This window comes from Asterias amurensis, chromosome 22, assembly GCF_032118995.1.
Source record: "Asterias amurensis chromosome 22, ASM3211899v1".
NCBI lineage: Eukaryota > Metazoa > Echinodermata > Asteroidea > Forcipulatida > Asteriidae > Asterias > Asterias amurensis.
In genome coordinates, this window is record NC_092669.1 from 230,400 (window position 1) to 251,112 (window position 20,713).

The 20,713-nt window shown below is 35.1% G+C and overlaps 2 protein-coding genes and 1 non-coding gene across 6 annotated transcripts in view; 1 reads left to right on the forward strand and 2 right to left on the reverse strand.

Annotated features, from left to right (window-relative positions):
- Positions 1-562: 562 nt before the first annotated feature.
- Positions 563-10,737, forward strand: LOC139953839 (D-beta-hydroxybutyrate dehydrogenase, mitochondrial-like). The gene is made up of 5 exons (XM_071953412.1): positions 563-1,000; positions 5,431-5,643; positions 5,891-6,073; positions 6,451-6,588; positions 6,879-10,737. Exons 1-5 carry the CDS (start codon positions 739-741, stop codon positions 7,394-7,396), a joined length of 1,314 nt encoding a protein of 437 aa, XP_071809513.1. The 5' UTR covers positions 563-738; the 3' UTR covers positions 7,397-10,737.
- Positions 9,475-9,563, reverse strand: Trnay-gua (transfer RNA tyrosine (anticodon GUA)). Its single transcript is given in 2 exon segments — positions 9,475-9,510; positions 9,527-9,563. It is a non-coding gene; the product is annotated as a tRNA-Tyr (tRNA).
- Positions 10,738-11,865: 1,128 nt separating the features above from the next.
- The window catches only part of LOC139953755 (ecdysone-induced protein 78C-like), a 41,585-nt gene continuing 32,737 nt past the window's right edge, over positions 11,866-20,713 (reverse strand). For all 4 annotated transcript variants that reach the window (XM_071953305.1, XM_071953307.1, XM_071953306.1 and 1 more), the window contains exons 5-6: positions 20,267-20,705; positions 11,866-20,065 (exon numbers count right to left, since the gene is read on the reverse strand). In XM_071953305.1, the coding sequence (XP_071809406.1) occupies positions 19,806-20,065; positions 20,267-20,705 (699 nt within the window). In that variant the 3' untranslated portion in view covers positions 11,866-19,805. The remainder of the gene's footprint in view (positions 20,066-20,266; positions 20,706-20,713) is intronic.

Below are 20,713 nucleotides of genomic sequence, written 5' to 3' on the forward strand. Positions count from 1 at the left end.
GTATCCCTGCTCAGAGACTAAAAAGTGTTCATAATAAGAAAGAGTTTGAACGTATGGTTTAGTGTTTATAAGAACTATCGCATCCACATTATTTTACTGAAACTAAATTTTATACTCAGAAATTGTGGATAGTGAACCCCACGATATTTAGGAGTAAATACAAGTTAAAATTTACTACAAGGAAACCTTCCTATGACAACAATTTTGTGGAATCTCAATAATCACTCTGTACATCTTTTTCTCAGGTAAAAGAATGTGCAGCGTATAATTCGGTTTTACAAAATATTGGGCTCCATTATTTTCAAAAAGCTTGTAAGCACAAAAACTTGCTTAGCACAATAAACGTTTCTTTGGCGAAAATAGGTTACCAACCAGAATAACACCCAGTTACAATTGCTTCGACTTGTATCCTTGTAATGTTCTTGCTTAGCCAAGAAATTGCTAAGCAAAATTGGGTCCTGAGAGTTCGAAGTTTGCGGTCCCAGTATAGGGCGCCCTCTATCCAAACCCTACGGTGACATTGTTGACATTTTATGCGGAAGTCCTATTGATTATACACGTGTGTTATAATGCGGCGCGGTGTGGCGCTCTCTACCGTTACAAAAATAATCACCTAGCAAACTGGCCACCATAACCACAGCTGATTGCAGGCTGATAAATGTTGAAGGTCAGCTAAATGAATTCAACACATTGTAAAAAACCTTCATTCTATGCACTACATCTCACTACAGCAGCAAAATGTCCACGAAATTAATTTTATATTCCGCGATCACGCTGTGTTTCAACGCCCAGGTTCTACGCCGTTATTTACGGGACGAACTTCTGCTAACGTTTCCCTACGTTCTCGTACTTATTCTTCCCACGGTAACTCAACCATTTTGTCAGTACTTTCTGGGTGGATTTTGCGGTGTTTTTGTGTTCGCTATTGCAGTGTACACTTTGTATGAGAATCTTCCACAGCAATATGTCAACGTTAAAGATAAAGTCGTCTTGATGACCGGTATGTACAATTCTTTTGTAACTTGTTGAAATGATTATTTATCAGATTTATAAATTAATAAAAAAGATTGCATTTATAATTATAATTATGTTTTATTGATTGAATCTTAATTAGTTGAGGAAGTGATTAAACAAATTGCCAGTAAGAAAGCCAGTAAGAGTTTGTATTATGTAATTTGATTGTCACTGTACTGTAGTGTATTATAAACGTTAATTCTTTCATAAAATTTGAAAGGGTTAGGCCTATTTATAATTTAAAAACATAGTCTGATTTATTCATGTCAATTGTTGTGTTCGGCTTGGTACGATTTGGATGTAAAACCAGGAAGTAGTGGATTTTGTTTAAAAAAAGCAACTCAATTCTCAAATGTTTTAGCTAAAAATGTTGTGTTCTTGAACGTTGACAGGAATTATCATGATTTTTTTATATAAATATCCACATCAAAATATAGATTAATATTTTCAGTGCTCCCAAGTTTGAAGAAAGTTTCTGCAAAACAACCTAAATCTAAATCTGAGTAACTACATTGACAAATGAATCATTTCCATTATAAAAAATGTCATATCAATGCGGAAAGATTTCCGTTCCAAACTGTCCATGCCATAACCTTTTCACCAATTTTTACTGAAAGGACTCATTTAGGTAAATTTATATTTCAATCATATACGAATGAAAACAAAAGTTTTGCACGATGCAGACAACTTTCCGTTACTCCTTCTACAGTTCTGAGCGACAATGGAAATTTTGTAAATGATCTGGGGTTGAATAAAAAACCTTGACTAAAGCAGGATTTTAACCTCCTGTGACTTTCGGATCAAGTGCTCTACCATGGAGGAAGAATCTACCAACTGCACTATCTAGCCTGATGTTGGCAATCGCCTTGTGGGTGGGTGTCGGTCAGAAACCATCTTTTTTTCAACCCCAAATATGCCATTTGCGTGTTAGATTTTAATAATTGTCTGGTACAATGATGTGCTTGATCGTGAGTTACCGTTTAGATCTGAATTCATCAGACTATAGAGGTAGTTGCTATGTCGCATGATAGGGGGCAAGCTTTTGCAATGGGTCTGCTCATCCGTAGCTATATAAAAGCTTGTCTGAACCATTTGACATAGCAACCGTCTCTATGGTCTGAGGAATTCAAACTTAAGCAGTAACTTGTGACTAAGCAATTCATTGTACCAGGCATTATTCAAATCTAACTCGCAAATGGCTTATTGTATAGAATTATTATAGAAGGTATTCTAAGCTGCTATCTGTTAATTTGATAGATTTTCTAAGCTTCTGATTGTTGATTCAATTGAATGTTGATTGTAAGAAACTGCTGGTACATGCAGATCTAGAAACCTTGCTGGTCATTGACCCTAGTCCATTGTGATAGAATTTCCTGGGGACAAAAGAAAAGATAATTCTATAGCTCAAGAATTAAAAGTTTCTTAAAGGATGAGCTACTGGGCACCAACATTGCCTGGGACGGTTGGCCTGAAGCCAGTAGTTTTAGTGTCGCGTCAGTAAACTTATGACTGGACAAGTCCGGCAGTCTTGTGTTTTTCAATTGAATTATGATTGATACATAGACCTATACCGACCGCACTGTGTAATATCAAGTTAAGTTCAAATATTGACTTTTGAGTCTGAAAAACACAATTTTATAAGTACTTTTAAATTAAAGACCAGTTTTTATGAAGTATTCCTCTCATTAGTGTGGTATGATTTTAATTTTTGAAAAACATGGAAATTTGATATATATTAATCAAGGCTTGTTAGCATCACCTGTTATTGAAATACACCACTATCCAGATGACTGATAGACAAGTTTATGTTTCCTTGACCCCATTGCTAAGGTCATGATTAAATAGTAAACAGAAATATCATATGGTTCAGATGAATCGAGTGGCTAGAAATGGCAGCATGTACCACTCGCTGTTCCCGTGACTCCGTGTTGACCATCTATGATGGGAATTCCAGACAGCGAGATCATACTTTGACATCTAATAAATTCAGAAACAGATGGCCTCCATACACTAATGACAACTACGTCCAGTAAAGCAAATGCAGTGGATCAGGGCAAAATTTCACAGGGCAGCAAAAAATATAGCGCAGCTTGGCAATATTATGCTTCAAATACCAGACCAGCTGAACAACCATGCCACAGTTCAATTTGAGAGTGTTATCAGAACAGAAAAAAATGTTTTAAGCAATATTTTCTGTTTTTGAAAGCACAAAATTCATAGCGCTGCTATAGCAACCTTAGCAATATGGCTTTCCAGCAAAAATATCATGATACATAATTATTTGTAAATTAGATTCAAAGGTTAAAAAGCATTATTAAACAACAATTCTGGAAATAAAAGCAAATTTGTTTTTAACATCATGCTTAGTAGAAGGGTTCAAAAGATAAAGCCTGACAGATTAAAACAGGGAGATTGTTCCATATTCCTACACAAAATCATTTAAGATACTGCACATTTTTGCTAAGCAAAAAAAATTGTTCAAAGCAAGTTTGTGCTTTTTAGATGTCTTGCTTTCTCTGTTCATGGAGGTACAGATCTCCATGTTGTTAAAGATGAAGAAGCGAAGAATGAATAATGCCTCATTTCATTTGTTACCATTTATGGAGCCCAATCCTTTGAACCATTGAGAACAGACTACAGCCTCCCCCCCAATGCCTGTCATTAGATCTCCACATCCTTTGTTTGTTCCTTGTTTATGGCTGGTATTGATTGACCCCAGTTAACTTCTACCTGGTAGTGAACAATGGTAACCCACAGACTTATGCATTGCCTGGGGTCCTTCCATACAAACAGAAATGTACAGAACTGTATAAATTCAGGGACGGTCTCAAATCATTTATACCAAAATACCAAAATAGACCTTTTCGCAAATACCCATTGCCCAAGCAAGCTCCTTTGAATAAGGTGCATGCTGGTCTAGCTAAAGCGTTCAAACTTGATCGCTAGCTAGACCAACATGCATGCTGGTCTAGCTAGCGTTAAAACTTGATCGCTAGCTAGACCTATTTCTACCTCCATGGCTCGACCAACATGCACCTCATTCCACGCCCAACACCTGCTGCGTACCGAGTATTTGCGATTATAAGGTCTATGGCTTGTGTGATAAATAAGCAGATAGCGCCCTCACCTGCATGAGGAAGAACAAGACACTGATAGTGTTTGATAGCAATGATAATGAGTGGGTTACGCAAGCTCGCCTCTCACCATGGCTTCTACCTCCATGCTCTCACCATTGTGGCCCTGGTTTGATACCCAGCTAAGGCCTAGTTAGAAGAGTTGTGCATTGGTTCTCTCCCATAGACCTTTTCGCAAATACTGGGGTGCGCGCGTAAAGCTTAGAATTAGGTGCATTGTGGTCTAGCTGGTATCCATCCAAATTCTATCCCACAATGCACCTCATTCAACAGTCTGCGCTTCCGCAATGGTATTTGCGAAAAGGTCTGCGCCACAAGGTTTTTTTTTTTATTTTATCCAGGTGTCCCAAAAAATCAGACACTTTTGATCTTTTGGTCAAGAATATTTACTATGCTTGAACTGGTCCCCAGAAATAATTGTCTCATGTGGCTTGAAGCTACATTATGTAACATGTGCTGCACGGCTGCACCTATATGTAATGCTTGTTGTTAAAAGTGTATGGACCTCACATCTATAGGGTTGAAGCCATGGGGTTTATTAACACAGAAATGTCTGTGGAACTTTGGAGTGAGAGTTGGAGTAAGTTGATTCTGATTGAATTAAACATCATGCGATGATGGTTGCTAGATTCATTTCAGTCCATGTGTCAACCTCATGTGGTGAGAGCATCTCACACCTTGAAGGCCTTGACAAAAAATAAATTTGGGTTGAAGATTTGTTGGACAAAATACACTCCATGAAAAGTTTTTCATTTTTCGTAGTGATCTAATAAAACTCACATTCTGTAAACTGATTGACAAATATGGTTGATGTACATGGGGGGTTAAGAGACGGGAATGGACAAGAAAATGTTTCGCCTTAGGACCTTGTCATGCCTGACAATTTTCTTTCATGGAACTTAAAGGGAAGTTACGTTTGGTTATCACTCTTAATAATGGCAATAAAAACTGTACAGCAGCTTTCAATAAAATAGAAGCATTTTGAACTTGAATAGTTCACTTTCAAATAATGTCATATAAGAAAATTCTTGTTGCTCCTCATTTTCTGTTGCTCTTCCAAAAAATTTATTTTGTTCATGAAATATTTATTTACAGATAAATGGCTTCTGACTGACACTCCGGAACCAAGATATAGGACAACCGCCAACATAGGGCTGGATAGCTCAGTTGGTAGAGTACCTGCACGTTAATCCAGAGGTTGTTGGTTCGAATCCCTCTCATGTCAAGTTTTCTTTGTTCAAACCTAAAACTAATTACATATTTGTATATTTATGATGCACAGGTTGTGACACAGGTCTGGGACATGCTACTGCTCTTTATTTGGACAGCCTCGGGGCTCATGTCTTCGCTTGTTGCTATGACAAAAATGGAACAGGAGAGCGAGACCTCGTTGCTAATAGTTCCAGTAGACTAACAACGATACAACTAGATGTGACAGATCAAGATCAGATTGATGAGGCTTTGGATATGGTGAAGGATCTATTGAATGGAAGAGGTAAGAAGCAGCTTGAGGTGGAGACTATGGCCATACTGGCGGCTTGAGTTGGAGACTATGACCATACTACGACCATACTTAAAATTAAGATGATCAGAGCAGACTGATCGAAAACATTCAGTTGTCAACCACAGGTTATTTTCAAAACCAACACTACTCAAAAGAGGATTATGCTACGTCCCCCGCAAACCTCCCTAGACAGTGCATTGTGTCTTCTAATTATGTTTGTTTTCTTTAATTGTTTAAGAGTTGTGGGGTTTGGTGAACAACGCTGGAGTCTGTCTTTACGGAGAGGCAGAAATCACTACGGTGGATGCATTCAAACGAATGTGGGAGGTCAATTGTTTGGGTCATTTCCGAATGGTCAAAGCATTCCTCCCTCTGCTACGTATCTCCAAGGGTAGGATCGTCAATGTTACTAGCATGTGTGGTAAGTCTCAATGACAATATGAATTATAAAACTATTTCAGCATCTCAGAGATAGATTAATTATCACAGTCAAGAAACGCTCAAAAGTGTCTTGATACCATCACCTGAAATAGCTGTGTAGAGAATATGAAGACTTTACATCCCATCTGAAGGACAAAGCAACGATGGTTCTATAAGTGTCTTGCTTAAGGGTACAAGTGTCAAGACTGTGACTCAAATCCACATGAGGGATTCATGTCATGGCTAAAAATCTACAAAAGGTATCAAAACCCTTCAATATCTCAGGAGTATGGACAGTGTTGAGGTGAAATCACAGTTCAGACAAGACTCTTCACAGACTCCTTTATTAAAATCAATTCCTTACTATTGTCTTGCTAGATAAAGTAGCCACACCCAGTTTCCCAGCTTACTGCAGCTCCAAGTCGGCAGCTTTTGGCTTCTCTAACGTCTTAAGGATTGAGCTCCAGAAGTGGGGAATTAATGTCTCTATCATCGAACCGGGAGGCTTTAAAACTCGTAAGTTCTTGAAAAATGTTTTTCTTTCCATATGTTAGGGAACAAAATCATGTCCCGTAACCTTATACCGAAATATTGTAAATATTGCTGCTTAATTGTGCATTATTGTTTCGGAAAAACCGTTAACTTCTTGACAAAACTTTCTAGAATCAAACTTGAAAGCTAATCTTTTTCAAAAAGTTTTAAGAAAAAACTGATAGAAGTTGTTACAAAGGTGCAAACACTTGTGAACAATTGATGACTTTTATTTGGTTTAAATGACAATAAGATGTTTATTTCTTGTTTCATAGAAGCTGTAGTGGGTACTCAGCTCCTGACAGAGTACCAGCGGCTCCTTGGTTCCCTAACCCCGAAGGTAGCAGACGCTTATGGTAAGAGGTATTTTAGCACAGCGCTAGCCTCCATGTATAAATCAGATGATATCCGACTGTTGGAAGACTTTTCACCGGTAAGCACTGCTGTTGAGCATGCTCTCTTTGCTAAAAGTCCACGCGCTCAATACTTATGCGGGGTACCAGCTGTGATTATGTCATGGATAGCCAATCATCTGCCAGCATTTTTTAATGATTTGATGGGGTCGTTGGTAACGGGGACTTATATCCCACAAAGCGCCCTCCCAACGGATGAAGAACGCGTAGCGACTGCTGAGAGAAAGAAACAAGAGCGTATTGCCAAGAATCAACGCGCTAACATGCCGGCAAAACAAGTTCACTTTAAGATGGATACTAGTGAACCTAGTAACCAAGGTAACCAGGATAGTACTAATAGTGTCAAGAATATCCCAGATTCAACCCAGAATGGAACATAAATTGATAACGATGATTTATTTTCTGTTAAATTTAAGATTATGCACAGAATAGAATTTTTAAATAAGTGTAACGTGAATATTTTCTATGCATTTCTTGTGATAGTACTAAGTTTAATTAGAAACAACAGTTATTTTTAACTTTCAAGCATTGCCGAGTTTAACATACGCTGCTTTTTTATTCCCCAGTTTTGTTGGGGGAGGGAGGAGTGGTTTAAGTGCTTGACGAAAATTGAAAAAGAAATGTTTTTAAGAAGTAAAAAAATAAAAACAAGATCAAGGCAACAAATTAATATCTATTGTATACAGGATGAAGTATATTAATAATTAATGTAAGATAAAAGGGGAATATTTTAAAGGTAGTGTCATCATTCAGTTTTTCTTTAGCACTATGTTGATTTATTGGCATGGTTATAAAAAAAAATGCAATGAAAGTCACCTGTGAAAGTTTCAGTTGAATACAGGGCCTACTTGTGGGTAAAAAAAATGACTGGGTATTTCATTAAGAACATTGAATCCATCCACATATAGCAAGGTGACAGCGAGTACGAACTACATCTGTGGCAAATGAGGGCAGTATTCAAACTGAGATGCTATGAAAATTTCAAAAAATTACCTGAAGGCGATCTTTGGAGATTCAAATTTGTTGATATACCTGTGTTGAATTTTGATTCTGAACGGAGTCGTGACTTCAGATGCTGCAATTTTGCCAAATGCTTTTACTACCATTTTCAATTTTACAACAAGTAGGATTTCAGATATAAATCATGCAAATTATCTTCGGTATTACCGAAGTATGACCCTACCTTTAACATCTTCTTATCTATAATTATTAGAAGGATTTTCTCAGCCTTAAAGGCATCACAAATTACGACATTTGTGCCCTTCTTTTGGACCCATTTAATTCTACGCATAATCATTTGATGTCGATTAAAATCAACCTTCCAAAGCCTTTAAATTTATCAAAGTAAATACATTTTTTGAAACTTTGATTTTAAACCTTTTTATCAATGCAGTACTTAAAAGATGAGTGTTTTAATATAATAACAAATAATAATAATAATAATAGGCATTTGTAATGACTAATGAGCCAAATCAATCTAAAGAGATGTTGTGACAAGGTGCAGAGAAGCAGGGTAATAAAAAAGGTTATAAGAAATTGCAAGAAAATGTTAAATTACAAAATGAAAATCTCCCCCAAATTTTAAAGCCATTGGACCCTTTCGGTACAGAAAAAAACCCCAAAGTTCACAGATTTACAAATAACTTACAGGGTTTACAGAAGGCAATGGTGAAAGACTTCTCTTGAAATATTATTCCATGAAATGCTTTACTTTTTGAGAAAACAGCAAAACAATATAAATTCTCGTTAACGAGAATTACGGATTTATTTTAAACACATGTCATGACACGGCGAAACGCGCGGATACACGGGTGGGTTTTCCCGTTATTTTCTCCAGACTCCGATGACCGATTGAGCCTAAATTTTCACAGCTTTGTTATTTGATATAGAAGTTGTGATACACGAAGTGTGGGCCTTGGACAATACTGTTTACCGAAAGGGTCCAATGGCTTTAAACCAGAAAATGACTTTTCAGAATCAACACCTTGTCTTTCATGCCCATTTTATGAGTAAAAATAATGGATTCAAATTTTCATCTTGTGAACATTCGATTTCTGAGCTTATTCATTTTTTTCTGTGCCTTAAATTATCCATAATCTTTCCAATCTTCTCTGATGAAGTTCAACACAAGCTAATTGCACCCTACAAATTTGTGAAATCATTGAAAAAGATGAGCACTTTGAAGAACTTAAACATGTAAAATTAAAAGTTTAAAATAAAAAGAGGTTGCTAATTTTTAGTTACCTCATTTTTTTCACACAATGAAATGTTTTAAATCACTGAAAAGTTAATGTTATGTAATTATTTAAATGTACTGATTACTGGGTACTTAAATTTCTGAGAATACAATTTGCAAATGGAAAAATCCTTTTTATGTTTTATTTTGACACGGCAAGAATTTATAGAAGTTGCAAAACAATTGAAGTTAATTTAATTTATAAAAAAAAGATACGAGTTCTCCTTCGAGCCGGATTCGAACCAGCGACCTATGGATGTCGGGCATTTATCGTCTACAGTCCACCGCTCTACCAACTGAGCTATCGAAGGGCCGTTGGAAGTGCGGGCTTACGTAGACCCAAAATAACTAAGCGATAAATCCTTTAGATATGACTCATCATTGCGTGTGAATTATTGTGAAACCACAGATCAATGAACTCACAACGTCCGGTGTGGTCAGAGTGACTAGCGCCCTCTTGGGGTTGATTTTTGCCATTACATTATTTTTGTACTCCGCAAAACGTTGGTACGATCATACAACAGATGATTTCAGCTTTCTTAATGCAAATAACTAAAACCTACCTAACCAATTATGTAGCACATTAATTTTAATAGTTTTTAATGAAGGATTGTAATTTAAAGTACTTATTTACTGGAAAATGGCATGGGGTAAAAAACTGCAAACTTAATTATTTATTTATTTTGTTTTAATTAGTTTTTACATACTTTTCGAGAAGGTTGTTCCAAATCTAAGACAATTTTTTTTAAAGCATTTTACCTTTGGTATAAGTACCTGGTCTTCCTATAACAATGGCATTTTGGAAAACATAGAGTGATATTTACAGTAGAGCAAAGGTTACAATGCTGTGAACACCATCCAGCTTTTCTTTGAAAGTACAAGTCTTTAAGGATAAATTTAATGGATTGTTTTATTCATGCCAGTTTATTTATATCGTCTTCCTCATCATCAGTACATTTCATATGTAAAATTACATGTATATATATCTTTTTTAAAAACTTGCATGTTATTTTAAATTCAATATATTGGCACTCCGTACTATAATGAATATCTAAGCCCAATTTCATAAAGCTGTTTAGTAGAAATTACTTCTTAAAAAATATCTTTGCTTTACAAACAATCAGTGGGGCACCAGTTGCAACCATGTAAACTTGCCTAGAAATTTGCCTGGTAACCTGTTTTTACTAAGCAAGTTTGAATGTGCTTAGCAGGGTTTGTGTTTAAAGGCTTTATGAAATTGACCCTTCATGTATGTCAGACTAACATTTTTTAAAGTAAAATAAGAAGAACATTCTAAAATATTAATGTTTGATAAGGTAATTGTATATCCAATGAAATAATAATATAGCAGGGTTTTATTCTTATATCTCGCTTGATGTTCATAAACAATATAACTATTAGTTTATTTTCGACTTTCAGTTTTATGTTTTTAATTGCACAGGCAGCCTTGGTCACATAAATTGTAGTCTTCTTTCCCCCCCCCCCCACCCCCCAAAAAATAATTACATTAGTTCCCAAATTATTTTATTGCGAGCACAGGGTATTTGATATAAGGGTCACAAACCACCTTGGTTAAGTTCTAACCTATATTTTGAACTGATGTATTTATCATTAAACTAGGAAAAGAAAATGATCTTTAATAATGAGGAAATTTCAGTTGTATAAGACAAGCAATTTCAATATAGTGAAACAAGGAAAAATGGCATCAATCAATTCACGAATCTCGAAAGGGTTTCAGTTTTGATGCCACTGAAATGAATAAGATTAGAGGTGGTTTTCTGTTTTAATCCTGCGTGATATTCTTCCTTCTTTAGTCGGAATTCCAGGGATTTTTTTTGCACTTGGATACATCAGAAAAACTGAGATAGTTTAATGGCATGAAAAGGCTGTTTTAAAAAGCCTACACTATGTGTACATCTAGGTCAGCCCTAGGTCGATAAAATATTTCACCTAGGAATTAATTTAATGCCTGTTTAATCAACAATTGGAAATTGGGGGCTGAAGATTATATTTATTTGATTTGCTAAAGGATAATTTGTTTAAGGATGAAATTAGACAGGATTGGGAGATTGAGGTAAAAGTTTATAAGTAATGATGGTGCTGGGTTTATTGTAGATGGTAACGATGGAATTAATTAATTAATGCAAATTGATTAAGGGAAAGGTGTAATGAAAATAAAAAAACTGTGGAAACAGCTTGGAATAAAATGACGAATAAATTTCCATGAGCAGAAAAAATAAAATCCTTATCTCGTTGTGTAATTTTTTTTGTATTCGATGCTGAACAACGATCTGTGGCAGAGACAGAAAAGTTAATTTATTTCCTATTACAGCTGATCCAATTTTCTTGAGATTTATTTTTTTTCGAGAATAATCGCAAAGCGAGTAGAAATGATACGCTTAATTTATTTTCTTTTACAATTCCGGCCCAACGGGATTGAAAAATAAATTAGAAATTTACAACAAGTCGGAGAAAGTGAGTCTAGTGGACTGGAAGCTAACATTTTCTCCCCATCTCAATTTAGTAAAAACACGCACTAAAAAGGAGGCAAAGAGTTCCTTTAAAAATGACGACAAATAAAACACATCATATGTTTTAATATAGTTCCAATTTTATTTGATGTATTGTCATATTTTGCTTTGCCTACTTCTACATTCCTAAGTCATTATCGTCGAGTAATCAACCCAACTTCAGCGAATGAACATAAAGGGACTCCATTCCTACAGTAGTTTTATTAAGAATATCTTACAAGTATATAATTTGAAATTATCTTTTTTGTAGAGAAAAAAACTCTGATAAATGTATAAGTAAATTTAATCTAGTTTGTTCACTGATTCTACATCTATTTATAACAAAACATGCCCTGAGAGACACTTTCTCAATTTAGTGTGCTTTCAATTTACGGTTTAAAAACTGTACATTTTTTACTCTTTTTGCAAAGTGGAAGAAACTGGGCAGTGCAAAGAAAGAATAAACCCTGGTTTTATTAACAGTTTATTTAAACTGGTTAAATTCTGCATACTGTGTTAACCATTTTGAGATGACTGGTTATATTCATAGAGTTATATATAAGAACCAGACGATGTACCAATGATGTCTTGGCACAAACGCGACGGGACCGCAAGGAGACACGCGCGTCATTTTGTGAGATAAACGTTGTACGCCCCTTGAAAATGAAGTAGGCCTACACGTCGGTGACAAATACACTCAATGCGATGTTGTTTGCTCAACTTACAAAATGGCCGCATGCTCGAATCCTGGGCCGCGTAACTAAGCCAGTGTGCCCTCTAGTTCTTATATGTAACTCTGTGGTTATACTGTACATTAAACCAGTTTAAGTAAACCAAACTGATTGGTTACAATTATAACCTGGGTTTAGTGACAATGACTGATTCAATTGAGGTAGTAAATTTGTCAGATCACACTTAAGACTAAAGGCAATCACAGTTTGCATAAATTAATATTCATTAACATCAGACAAATGTGATGGCAATCACAATTTGCATAAATTAATATTAATTAACAACCATACAAATGTGATGCACTGAGCAACCCAAAGTTGTGACATCATGAGTAAGCTAATTAGATAAATGTATTATCCACTGATGACACCAAATCTGCATATATCAATATTCATATCATTTTAACAACTTGACCAATCAACAGCACTCACCCACACATTTATTGATTTGCATATTCAGAGACAGTGGCTGGTTTACAGGACTTACTTCTTGCAGAACATTTTTAAACATCAACTTTTACCAAATTTGCATATTTTCTTTTCCACACTCACATAAAAACAAAACGCTGGACCAAGCCACTAAAATCTATTTTTAACTTGTCTTCATTTTCAAGACATATGTTAAACAACTTGGCCTGATAAACGCTTCCAGACATCATTCAAACAGGATGCAAAGTTCACAATAGTAACCTCCCTTCCCCATTAATCTTATAATGGGAACGCCAAATTCTCTACTTTACATTTATTTTACATACACACCAAAAATGAAGAAAAAACAAATAATAGATATGCACAAATTACAAAAAAATATTTTGTACACAAATCGTACCACTTAAGGTATCTCATTAATATTCAACAAGTCACTATTGACCTCTGACCTCAAAGAGCATTATGGGTAATCGGCTTCCTAACCCCTGAGACTTACAGCAAGCATTTACCAAATAGATTGCTATAAAATATTATGTGGAAACCAATACCCAGCATGCATTGCTCTCTGTTTAACGAGGCTATATCAAAGTTGTTTTTTTCTTTTTTTTTTCTCCTTATTTTTTTTTTAATGACATTTTTATGACATTTTTATTAAAGCAGTTTGTTACTTTAATATTTACAAAGGTACCTTTCCTTACACAACCAACAACATCGTGCTTTTAAACAGTAAATTTAACTCGTTCATTATTTCTTTGTTATCATTTTGAGCATGTCCATTACCCTCAAAGGTGTATGACTTCATCAGCATATCACCCTATCAGCATATCACCCTCGCAGATAGGGAAATCATTCCTTAGAATTGCTGAAACAAACTACCGTTCTTTTGAACAAAAAGAAACAAATCTCAAATATTTAAGAAAACAACAAACACTATTGTTTGAACAATTCATCCTTTATCCTAAACACATTATCTACTTCCTAAACAAATCATAATTTTTATTGTCATGAAAGAAAAATCATTATCAAACCATGACATTTTTCAATGGTTTCCTATCAACTATAATAAACATTGTTTGAATGTAACCATGGCAATATATAGTTGACACAAAAAACAATTTGGCAGAGTTGTATGTTAAAAAATTTCTCAAAAAGTTTAAAGGAAAGGGATGTTTATAAGGGACTTAAAAAGAAGATCATCAAGACTAAAATCCCTTTCCCCTGTTAATTAAAAACTATTTGTTTTTGCAGGCAACATCACATTTTTTGTGACTTACAGATATTGTTCAAACATTTTATTTTGGAACTACAGATAGATTTTTTTTGTTTTAACGCAAACAAGAATTAGGTAAAACAAATATTTGGAGGTTTAATAACCTGGTGGGATATTAAAATCTGTTTTGGCAAGATAGTTTTAAAAATGTCTGTCTAGAACTAAATCATTAATCAGTGAACAAATCTATTGATACAATAGAGCGACTGTTCCCTTCAGAATGGGTGACACATTTAAGGAGAACTTTGATTGGCTAAAAGAAAGTGATTTCATCTCAACAAGCCTATCATGTCTTTCTTTACAAAACAGTTATCTTCAGGGATTTTGATTGGTTAAGGGATCTTTGATTATTCCATTTTAAAAAGGGGTGGTTTAATTTGGCAAAACAACATTAATTGTACAAATAGTATTATTGAAAACATTTCATGAAAATAAGTTGGCAATTGCAAATTGAACAAATTTTCCAGTGAAATAAGGCACATTTAAAGTACTGATAAACCAACATAAACAAGAAGGATTCTGAAACATCGAGCGGTTTGTGGAGAAGCCATTTATAAATAACTAACCCTAAATAACAACCCACTGGTTTAACAACTCAATGTTTCGATCAGTAAGCTCTGATCAGCTTCAGGAGAAAAATGATCTTCTTTTCCTAAAGACGATCACGACTTACAAATCAAAACGTCAAGTTGTTGAACCACTGGTTGTTTTCAGAAGTACAAGTCATGGTATTTCCACAAACATCACTAGATTGTATTCCAAACACGCAAACACTCAAATACTACTTAAGATTCTTAACAGTTTCCATGGTAATATCTTGATGATTGATATGAAGTAATGAAATATATAAGAAAAATTACTTGATTTACTCTTACTTCAACTGTTAGAAGTTTGAATGATGAGTTCATAATAATAATGATGCATATGAGTTGTTAGGTTTCATGAAATTGAAAAAAACAAAGAAGAAAAGATAGGTTTATATTCATATTGCAGGTGTGACAGAAACAGGGTTACCAACGCTTTCAGAAGGGGATCAGTGACACTAAAGCATTTACTACATGCCTCCCTCCAAGGTATTTTCTTCTTAGATTTTTAACGCATAGTTCCCAGGCTTTCCTGTACAGATCAAGATGACCAACTGATTTGAATGAAAAGCACCAGCTCATTTTACACTCCAGCCTTGTCATTGTCATTGTCATTGTCAAAAAACACATATCTGATAAAATATTGTTGGTAACCTGTTTGTCAACCTTTGTCAAAATTTAGTAAATTGTAAAATTGGTTTGTGAGCAAAAAAACAAAACCCCAAAGATTCGACTGAATAACAAATTCTTTGAAAAAACTAATTTGATTGGTTGGTCAGTGATTCATGTGTTACTTTCAACCAATCAACTGAACTGTTATTGTTGATCAAACCCTGAGATGAATGACTTCACTGTTAAAATAATGCATGAATATTGCATTAATTAACTAATGCCAATTGTAATTGGTCAAAAGGCCAGCCACTTAATAATACAGCCATTCTCACTGGCTGAGGCTTAATGTATGCATTTCCCTGATTGGTTGTAAAGCATCTTGTGACAAAGAGGGGTGTGGCTATAGAGGTAGAAGAAATAATTTGCAGAAAGTTGTGTTTTATAAAAAAACTAAGAGAGAAATTTTACTGCAATTGTAATGCCGTGCATTATGAGGTAGCAATGCTTGTTTTATACAAATAAAAAAATTGAGCGTTAGAAAAAGATTCAAACTCAAGAAAAAGTTTGAAAAATATTGGCTTGTTTCTACAGATGAAACAATCTGTACAATTTTCACCATTATTTTACAAAACAAATCCTCGTCACAATTGTTATGTATTTCATTTTACATAAGGACAAACGCCAACGGTTTCTGATCTTAGTAACTAACGTTCAATATGAAAGACAAATGGGAGACTGTTAGACAGTGCTTTTTCACAGTATTGCGCGCTTGTAGGTCTGCGCACTCCCAATACTGAGCATGCGTACGCACGCTCAGAGCAGCAACAAAGGATCGCTATGTCTGCTGCCGCCAGCGTCTCAAAAGTCTTCTATTGACGTAACAAATTTTGAGGAAAAAGAAAAGAAAAAAATATATATGAATATTGAAAATTCATTATTTTGTTTTGTTAGGTTCTTTTTGTTCCTAACATTTTCGATATTTATTGGACCATAATTTGAAACTACATTTTTAAAATTTTTAAGATCAGAAACTGTTGTCTGCCTCCTGGCCCATTTGAACTTTCTCTACTTTGAAACAGAAAAGTTGATCTTTCACCACAATCATATTGAAATATTCTCACAATATTATTTGAAGTGACCCTCTCGTGAATTGACCTCCTTAGAAACACAATCTTAATGCATTATATGGCTTGTTTCTATGGCAATCATAATATAAAACTGACTGATTGTTTGTTAAACCTACAGACAGAGAAACCCCCTTACTATTATGCAAGGTAAACTGTATTCTACTTTCCCCTATTTCAGCATACTGGTAAAAGCGCCTGACGAAGCAACATTCCACTTAGTCAGACCGAGTTAACATACTACACAAGAAAGCAAGCTTGCTTTGTTTAAGAATTCATCTCCTTTAACCATTCAAAAAGGTCCTTCAAGAACCATAAGTAACCCCTACCAAAAACATCCACGCCCCGTCAAGAAAAACCAAACCAAACGTATCTACAACATAATATAAAACCCAATCATTATTTCACTCTTGTATTGTAGAAGCTTGTCAAACTTAAGAAATATTTGTTTGTAATGTTTTGCAAATAAGTCACAAAATGGGTGAGTCTTTCATGACCAAAAAGTAAAGCATAAAAAACAGAAATGAAAAAGAAAAGAACCGAAAGTAAAGAAAGTAAAATAAATGCACACCATTTTATTTTAAAATGCATAGAGTTTTACGAGTTACATTAGTATTGAAATCTTCATGGGTAACTTAAGACAATAGTTGAGAATTAAGTTTGGAATGAAATGCTGTGAGAAGAAATCACGAGTGGGGGAAAGTATTCTGGAATGATTATTAAAGACGATTTAACAAAGTGTTGCACGAGGATCACATGGTTTATCAGTAAGTACCCTACAAACTTTGAAGTGATGTTTGGGTAAAATCAACAAACTATCAAATCATACCTCAAAAAACTATCTCATCATTAGAATCACTTTGAAATATTCTGGACACTAATCTTTCCTTTACAAAAAAAGGCTCAAAATTTTGTAAGAAATTGTTTCCCTTTCAGCCCAAGTGATCCTCCAAACCTAATGGTTTTAAAAATCAAACTACATTTTTGGACTGATGAATATTAAATATTCCTTGATTTTAACGAACTTGGCAAAAGATTTTATGTTTGGCACAGAAAACATGGCACGCATCAAGAAAAGTATAGATGTACTGGCAAATTATGACTCTCAATTTCAACAGTAGCTTTTTAAGCTTTTAAAGAAAGAACAGAAAAATTCTCAAAAACTAAAATGTGAATAAACTAAAAACTTTTGACAACTTTAAAAAACCATTGCTATTTCAGACATAATTTTGTTTTCGATGAAAAATAATGAAATTCTGACTTTCAGAATTTTCACTTTAGATAAAAATTATTTTTTTGTGTGGCATGATATGAATAAACATATATTCAAATTTATTTTAAGTCAAGGAATTATTATCCCTTAAACAAAAAGTCTTTCAAAAACCTCTTTCAAAAACAACGCTAAAAAACAAAAACTTTTTAGATAACAAATGAGTATTCTTGATGTTGTTGTCATAATAAAAGGTGCTGCTCTTTAATTTAATTTCAAAAGCCTTAGCTTAAAATATTTCAAGTAAAAAAGAAATAAACCTAAGTTTGTGCTAGGTGTCCTATCAACTTATCGAACAGGAGTAGAAAAATAATCATGCAAATCTGAGACAATATTTCAGAAAACTTAAAGTCGATTGGGTTGAAAGAAAATAATTTACAAAGATTTGAAATGAAGAAAAAAAAAACCCCAAAACAAAACAAATTGAAAAAATGAAATGCTCTCTACAGCTACTAAAAAAAGCTTGCAAGCTGAGTGCGATTAAAATGCAATTTAATGTATTTTTCATTAATGCCCATTTCTACTTTGAATAATCATCTGCAATAAGATAAGATGTTGTGATGAAATCTCAGACTCTTATTCACAACAACAGCCATCTTCTTAATCCTCAAGACAAATACATATTAACCTCATTCCCAGTGGTACCAATCTCGCTGCGCCATTGCTCAATCACAACCCCCTGAAAGTGTGACAGTGAATTATTTCATCTTGTGGTGGATCCATTCTGTGTTAGAGAAGTACGCAGAGTGCTAAGTCAAACCAGGCATCAAGTCATAAACCAACTGGTCCCCTGTCATTATTCTTTTAACTTGTGATATGTCAAACTGTATGTAGTTTAGGGTGACCATGGAGAACCATGAATCATATGTTTCAAGTAGTTGCATTTTGACACGTACATACTTAGCGCCCTACAAACGTTCAGAAGTTGTTGGTGTGCACGTTGGCAGCGTTGATTTTTAGCGTTGCCCTTCCAGGGGGTCAGTGATAAGAGGTATTGGTATGGCTCGATTCGGTGCCTATGGTAAGGAGGCCGAGTACAGACCAATCACAGCTGTCACAGTAAACCAAAATACTGACTTGAAATACCAAGAAATAACTTCACAAATTCCATGAAAATATCAGTCAAATCAAAATGAAAAGCTGTAGAATTATTGTCTACTCCAGATCTTTTCCCGGACATAAATTTACTTGTAAAAAATAAAATGTGTTTTTCAGAAGCTCTGGTGCCTAATGACTTCTAATATTCTACTAAGTGTAGTAGTCTAGGAACCAGACCATGATGGTTGCTATATTATACACATAATACCTTAGGTGACACAACAACGCTATTTTCTACATAAAAAGCTACATACAAGTTTATATTTTACTATAACAATGTGCAATTCTCAGTCTCTACTCTCTCAATTATTTTCACACAATAAACATCAATTATTAATCTGATCCATAAAGAATAAAATCCCTGCCGTAATTTGTATTTTTTTTTTTTAATCCGTGCACAAAAATCTCCAAGTGCGGACGGATAACATTGCGAAAATAATCACAATGGTCGAAGCTGGAATTCAGTTGGCGCTAACAAGTCAACACACTCTATGTTTACACTTTTACCGCTTCTTGCAAATCTTTCCAAGCAGAGAGCAAAGTTATAAACCATTTATTCTGATTGGCTGAAAAATGTTACTTAACACACTCACAACCAATCACACAGCCTGGCTATTATAAGTTTGTGAGACACACAGACCTACTACATCGATTCAACACTTTATTGTTATTGATTTTTTATCGAGTTCAATTACGTAACCTCCAAGACAACTGACAAATCACAACAAGTTTAAACAACATTGTCCAATCACAGCTCTTGTTACAAGATTACACACAATTCCCCACCAATCAGATACAGTGTTACTTAGATTTTAAAAGCCAGATTTATTATAATTGACTCTGCTCCCTCAATTCAATGACATTATTACTTTGCAAAAATACTGATCCCACTCCTGCCACCTTCCAATCCCACCTCTGCAACATTTTACTGCATACTTATATCCATCATCTCAGCATAGAGGGCGGGTAGACTGGAACACAGGTCAGGCCAACGTTGCACGCATCCCATAACATAGTCACGATGCATAGCTCCAATACGCCTAAGGACGTGAACCTTGTTCACCAGAGTGCTGATGAACGGCGGGTTGCTAGGAGGGTGGTTCCCTTCCACCTGGATACGAAGTGCTTCAAACAGCTGGTCTTGTAACTCTGCAACAAGGGTCGGGTTGGCCAGACCTGGTATATCTGTCAAAGACATTTCAAAAAGAAGAAATTAAAACTTGAAAGTCTTAGCGTTTGACCCTGCCGGCTTGGGAAATATGCTTAAGTTTTAAGGAGGGTAATAAGTTAAAAACTCTTACTGCAGGAAGAGCGTAGATTACAAAATTCTCTATCATGTTTTGGAGAAAACTAAACTTAAAGTTAAAACACAAAACAGAAACTAACCTCTTGCAGTCAAAAGAGAAGCAGCAAACAACGAAACTTCAGTCTCTAAAAGAAACAACTGATTTAACTCATGAGCAAACGTAGACATCATCCCAAACAGATCTCTAGATAGCAGCTGACAAAGCTGTTGCCATAGCACCGAGCCTCCCGACGGACTGGTTAGTGGAGTTGCCTGGGCACCCATACCATGCAAAGCTCCGTTCGTTGGACTCATAGCCATAACGAGTGGTGAGACTCGTATAACCCACAACTCAAAGAAACTAGCTTTGAGAAGTAGAAGCTGGTCATCTTGAGATAGATTACGGAATCCAGGAATAGCTTTGGCAAATTCTACTTGTCCGCTGACTGCCTGGTCAAGAAGCTCAGCGAGCTGGAGCCATGTCCGTCGGCCGATCAGATCCATCCCATCATTGTTGCTTGAAGAAAGCTGGCAGTTATCCTGAAAGA